Here is a 6,751-nt window from a genome sequence, read left to right as displayed (position 1 = left end):
ATGGAATGCAATTTGGCATACGCCTTATTTCTTTAAGAAATCAGGATTAAAAAAAAAAATCTGCTCAGCACCACTTAAGGAACCCATCTGGCTGTCACCTTCGTTTCTGAAACCGAGCTGAGCAGTTTGCTTTTGCCTACTTTAGTAGCGTTACCTCCCTGACAGCCAGCTCAGCCTCCCCTGTCCCCGACACTGCTTGCCGCGGCGGGCAGGGACCGCAGGGGAAAGCAAGCGGGTACCGAAAGGGCAGGGAGGAGGAAGCCCTCAGCTCTTAAACACTGTGTATAAACACAAGATAAGGTTGTTTTACAGACATTATACAGTGTACTATGTATTTAATATGTGTAAACACCCAAAGCGGCTTTGGATCAGCACATGACACAGCCTGTATGAGGTACCACCCGCACTGAAGACTTTAATCTCCAGCCTTTTAAGCACGCAGAAACATCCGCAAACCCCTCTGAGACTGCATCTTCCTCCCAAAAAGGGATTCTCCCGTCCGACAGACCCCTCGGGCTAACTGAGGCCCCGTGCCCACCCCTCCCCTGCCCCCCAGCCCCTCCCCTCCGCTTTGCTGCCAGCTCCCTGCCCGTCCGCCCGCCCCTCCCGGGGAGGTTTCTAAACTCTGCGGCTCGCCGAAGGCCCGCCGCCTGCTGGGGCTGGGGCTGGGGCCGGTGCCGCTCCGCGCCGCCCCCCTCCAGCGGGGACCGGCCCGCCGCCCCCGCCGCCCTCCTGAATATTTCATCGGAGCTGCCCGACGGGATGCCCCGCCACTGACTGCTGCAAAGGGACCGCATCCCGCCGGCTGCCGGTCTCGCTGCTTCCTTCCTCTTTCATTCTTCAAACCGGGGCTTTTCATTTATTCTGATAAATAAATAACTGATTAAAAAAAAAAAAAGAAAAGAAAAAAGCAGCACGAGCATCTCTCTTTTGTATCGGAGCAGGTGGGACTCCTGTGCAGACGACTACAGAACAAAACACCAGACAGGCTCTGAACTCTTTAGAGCCCAAAGGATGAGCCGGCAGCCGTTTTCCTATAAAAATCCGAACCCGGGGTCGTGACACACTCGGAGGAGGGAAGGCGCCCTCAGCCTTGCCGGAGACGTCCCTGCTTTGGACACCGCAAACCCTCGTGGGCGGAGGGGGACGCCGAGAGAGTCGCCGGCCGCACCGCGCAGCGGCTCGCCCGGCCTCCCGCTGCCCTCCACCGGCGGCCGGTGCTGGGGGGCCGGGCTGCCGCCGCGGAGCCGCCGTCCCGCCGCCTCCTCCGCCGCGCCCGGCACCGCTCCGCCGCAAACTTTCTCCCCGCGCCCTCCCGGCCGCCGCTGAGGAGCGGAGCGGCGCGGAGGGGGCGGCCGCCGCCGAGCGGCGGCCCCGGCCCCAGCCGCGCCGCCGCTGAGGAGGCGGGCGGCGGCCCCGGGCGGCCGCAGGGTCCGCATGGCCGCTGCCGGCGAGCCGGTGGCGAGCGCCGCTGCCGCTGCCGCTGCCTCCGCCGCCGCGGCGGTCCGGGGGCTGCCCTGAGCCGGGGCCCGGCGGCCGCCTGCGAGGAGCGCCCGGCAGCGCGGCGGGATGTGGCCGGCCGGGGCGGGCGGCAGGCCGCCCTGCCCGCGGGACGCGGCGCTGCGGCGGGCGGCTTTCTCCGGCAACCTCTCGGCGCTCCCGTCCCACCTGGTGCCGAGCGGCAGGAGCGTCCGCGTCTTCATCAGCGCCAACCCCGAAGGTAACCCCCCCTCCCGCAGCGGCCCGGCCCCGCCGCGCCCCGCGGCTCCTCGGCCCTCCCGCCGCGGCCGGTGCCGAGGGCCGCCAGGGCGGCGCGCTGCGGGCAGCCGGGCCGCCCCGCCCCGCCGGCGGGCGCCGTGAGGGGCGGCGGGGCGGGACGGGCGCCATGGGGCGGCGGGTGCGGCGCGGGGCAGCGCTCGGGGCGGCTGGCTTTGCCGGGTGTCGGTGTGCGAGCTGGGAGGGGGACTTCGGAGGCGCCGGTAACGCTCCGGTCCTCAAGTTTTGGGGCGTCTCTTTCTGATTTGCTTTTGCGGTGTCGGAGCAGCGGGGCTGGGGGCACTGACACGGGCTGCCTTCTGGCGACGGGGAAGCTTTTCTGCGGGGACCTTGTGCAGAGCTCTCTGGAGTGGCTGGTTAATAAGTTTCCGATTGATTTCGTAGCACGGTGAAAGCGGGTCTCCGCCGGCTGAGGCTACAGCAAGTGTCATCCTTTGATGCCGGTCAGACTCTGCTTCCAAGGAAGCATGCGCTGAAACCTGCAATTTTAGCTTAAGAAAGTCCGTATCGCATACTCGGTGTCTGAACTAATTAGGCATCCTGCTGCTTAAAGCCTATTTTTAAAATTACCCTTTGATATGAGGAATTTGCATACATTCGGGAGGTGGCATTCCCACTTGTAACACTTAAGTTCCCACTTGAAGCACGGAAATAATAAATTCAGCCTTTACACCTGTGACATTGATTGTCTGTAAAAATAAGCCCACTGTATCCACAACTCCCTGTCACACCACCACCCACCACCTTCCCCCTCGACACTTCTAATTCAACAATACTGTCACCTTTCATGCAAACATCAGAGATCTGAAATTATGCCTGAAATGACAAAACAGTTTGAATCTTGAAGTGAAAATTGTCTTGGCACCATACTTACGTGAGTATGAGAAATAGTGCTTGCAAGCAAAAAAGTGGGTATAGCGCTGCCTTGAAGGATTCCCGCACCTCCAGGGTCTTCCGAGTTGCTCTCGACAAAAGGAAACTCTCAGCTCTCACATCCGACATCCCTGTTTGTTTAAAAAGATGCCATTCTTTAATGAGGGCATGAAAATGCTTGCTGTTTATTGCTGCAGTCTAAGAAAAGATATATAAATAGCGGTAATTGGGGAAAAAAATGTTTATTTGGCTCCGAAAGAAAATTGGTGTGGATTTTTGGAAGATATGTTACTCATTAGAAATTGATTTCTGCCTGAGCCATCTTAACTGTGGAGCTACTGATGCCTCCGTATTTGATGTGAATGGCATTTAGGATAGCTTGGGGTTTTTTTCTAAAAATTTGCTAAAATAAAAAAAAAACCCACTAAACTCATTCTAAAAGTTGGTGTTTGAATATATATACATTTGCAAAATTTTGCCCTTGCATTATTATTTGAAATTTTCAGCTTAAAAAAAAAAACACTAAGAGAAAGAAAATAATTTGATCAGTTTAGGATTGTTTACATCAGTTTCCTTGCAAACTGACAATGGTCACAATGATTAACACTTCTCATGTCCAAAATTTTATCTGCAACATTGTTCCTGCTTTTAAAAATGAGAGTATGGGACAGAAATTGCCGAGTGGTTACAGATTTTCATTATGAACATTTAGGGACTCTAAATTATGAGAAACAACCATGACTATTTATCAGTGATATCACTGACACACAACTGTATGTGACCGTAAAAAAAGCGTGTATGGATAACAAGAAAAAGTAGCCTAGAATGGGGTTTAGATATCATCTGGTAAAGTACTTAGAAATAGAAATGCTGTTGGCAAAACACCTAAAAGAGTTCACAGTGCAAGAGTTCTGGAAAAAAAAGGTTAAACGCTTCCTATTTAATAAACCATTTAGCATATTTAAGCCCAAAGCGCAATGTCTATTTGCATGACCAACGCCTTTTTCGTTAATTTTCAGCACATCAATGCAGTTTATACCCTGCTTCTTGATGCAGGACATTCCTGAAAGTGGCAGTGAGCCCCCAAGCTCCCAGAGGTAGAACTGGATACCCATGGCTGTGCTCTGTACCTATCAGAACTGTGGTGCTGGAGAAGTTTAGGGATTAATCCTGCTAGCAGTCACAAGAAAATTTTATCTACAACTTGAAGTATACAAACTTCAAAGTAGTTTTCTTGAATTATACCACTTTCATAAGTGTATATTGGAGAACTCCGGTGAATCAGTGTTTGGTCTGTTCTTTACGAACATACTTGAGTATGACTGAAATATATTATGTTTTTATTATGCAACTAGGAGAATGGTTATTTGTAAAATTTCTTAAGCAGGAACCCCTAAAAAGACCAATAAGTGGCAACAGTGAGCATGGGTAATAGGAACAAATTTGCTTCATTATACAGTTGCTTGTTTTCTAGAGGAAATTTTGTATATAAGTGCAACTGTATTTTCCCCAGTAGTTAACAGTATTGTCTTGCTCAAATTGTTTATTCAATTAATCAATCATTATATCACTGAAGATGGTTGGATATTTAGAAACATTGAAGTTGCTTTATTATTTGAATATAAGTAAGCCTATTTTCTCATTTCAGTAGGTATAAGCAATCAGACATTTTAAATATGTATTTTGGCTAAGAGAGGTTAAAGATTTTGCTTTAGTTTATCAGTTTTCTCAAGATATTTTTATTGCTTCAAAGTGATATGGAAAGTAAGTTATATTCACCTGATTGTAATAAGTGCTTTCCCTGTTAGATGTAGAAATCTGACTGTAACAGCAATCAGTTAATGACAGTTTCTCTTCTACTCAAGAGTGCCTGTACAGATGCCTGCCATTAACATACAGTTCATATTGAATATAAACTTCCATACTGTCCCATTACATGGAGCTGTGACATCAGCCCTATATAGGTTCAGTACACTCCGATGATTCTCGTCACTACTTCAAACAGAAAATTATTTGAGTTGTAAAGTTTGCTATTTCAAGGATTGTGTGGCGAGACAAGGCAATGTTACAAGCCCTGGTCGAAACTGATGCCTTAACAGGAGTTAGGAATTTGTCTTGAAAATGAAATCCTGTGAATTGGAACATACAGTCAAAACTCCGATAATTTTAAATTCTCTTGGCTTTTCTGAAAGTGGGGAAGTTAGCCCTTTGCTAGTTTGACTTAAAGTCTCGTTATTGTTTATTGGTTAGTTAAGGCATTGATAATTTTTTTACCTAGAGCGCTTTAAGTTTTGGTTGTGAAGGTGCCTTTCATATCTATAATTTAGCAGAGACAAATGAATGCACTGACAAGGGATACGTATAAAGCCAAATCCCACACACAGGTGGTTCCACTGAAGACAGGATGATAATACCTTTATATAGCATCTGAGTGTGTCCTGACATAGGTGGTGGCAGCCAGTCTTATCTCTAAGTGTAAAGAGGGTTGCATTTAGCAGTTCACGTGGTAAGGATGCTCCCTTTTCCATCTGTTATTGCAGCTGCATACTGCTTGCTCTCCTCTGTGCAGCACCTCTGCATACTTCCTGAGTTCCAACACAGGATTGCTTTTTACTGGGTCTTGACAGTTAATACCTTTTAGCCGTTCAAAACATTTCTGTTGTACAAACAGAAACAATTGTGATGAGATCGCGAACAAGCCTCGTTTTCACAGCCCTTTTTAATACAGGCAGGCTGCGTTCCTCATGGTTTCTGTGCCTCCAGTACCCATTTCTTAAAACTATAAAACCAACTACGTATAAAAAACCTAACTAATTCTAGTCTTGACATGATAACGATCTTAGGTACGAAGTCTGTGTACACATATAGGAATGTGAATGGAGATCTTATTCTAATAGAAGATACTGCTGATACTACACCACTTTAATGCCTCCATTGTACAAGCACAGTATAAAACTAACCTGTACAGCTGGAAATTCAGCAGCTTCACCATAGATTGCCTGAGTGAGATTTCCTTGTCTTACACTATTGAATGAGTTAGAGTTTTCTTGAGTTACTATACAGTTTTTCAACTTAGTTTATTTCCATTGACATGCATCATCCAGAGCATGGTATTAATTTGAAAAACACTTGATTCTAATAAAGTACAAATGTTTGATGCCAAATTTACATATTTTCTTATGATACATAAAGCAAAATTCTCACCTGCAGCTAGTTTTGCTGACTAGAAAAGGATTATTCCTGTAAATAATGGTTGCAGAAATGGGTTTTACCAATATTTTTGTTTGGACCCTGTTGTTGTAGGCTGCTTTGCAGGAATTACATGTATTTTTATGCATGTTGCTGTACACGTGTAAGAAAAAAAATGTTCTGTGCATTTCTAGTTTTATGCAACTGAACATGAGGGTGGATAACTCATGACAGATGAAGAATTATGATTGCTTTACTTACAAAGTTGTTGCCATATGTGGTAAGAGAAAGGTACAGCCTTGCATAACCTGCATGTTCCAGGTGTATTATATTATTTTTATCTGACATGTTGTTTCCCTTAAGAAAAATATAACTGAGGACACGGTAACGTGGAAAGATACTCATAAGCCGGAATAATGCTCAGTTAATGATGGTCCATTTTGGCTAGCCCCAAAATAACATATGGTGTCCCTACTTGGATACGTTGCTTGAAGATCTTTTTATAAAGACAATTTTATATAATCTGGGTGGAATTTATTCCTTAGCTAAAGGAAAACACAGATGTTCAAGTGTATGAAATTGCAAGGGAGGTGTTGCGGAGATGTGGAGACAAATAAATCCAGGACTTTTTTTATGCAAAGTGTTAGTTCTGGTTACCTAACATTGTCCCTATTTATGGTTTTACGTGACGCACATCACTGTAGTGTTTAAGAGCTACAAACCAAGCTGCACTTGGGAAAAAACCAGACACTCAATAGTTTTAGAGATAAAGTTGAGTATCTGAAAGTGTGGGAGAGCAACATGGTTCAATTACCTGGGTTTGGTATGGGCCTTGATTTGAAATATGTCTTATTTCAGGAGGCCCAGAGTTCAGAGATACCTACAGTTCATTAGGTTGGAAAGAAGCCCGCCA

The 6,751-nt window shown here is 46.8% G+C and overlaps 1 protein-coding gene across 1 annotated transcript in view; it reads left to right on the top strand.

The window, feature by feature from the left end:
* Nucleotides 1-1,569: 1,569 nt before the first annotated feature.
* NWD2 (NACHT and WD repeat domain containing 2) overlaps nt 1,570-6,751 on the top strand; it is a gene marked incomplete at both ends in the record, with an annotated part of 58,179 nt that continues 52,997 nt past the window's right edge. The window contains one exon of the mRNA XM_081998969.1: nt 1,570-1,720. Within this exon, the coding sequence (XP_081855095.1) occupies nt 1,570-1,720 (151 nt within the window). The remainder of the gene's footprint in view (nt 1,721-6,751) is intronic.

This window comes from Phaethon aethereus (assembly GCF_964289735.1).
Source record: "Phaethon aethereus genome assembly, chromosome: 4".
Taxonomy (NCBI): domain Eukaryota; kingdom Metazoa; phylum Chordata; class Aves; order Phaethontiformes; family Phaethontidae; genus Phaethon; species Phaethon aethereus.
Note: the sequence above shows the minus strand (reverse complement) of the source record. Positions and strands in the feature narration are given on the sequence as shown.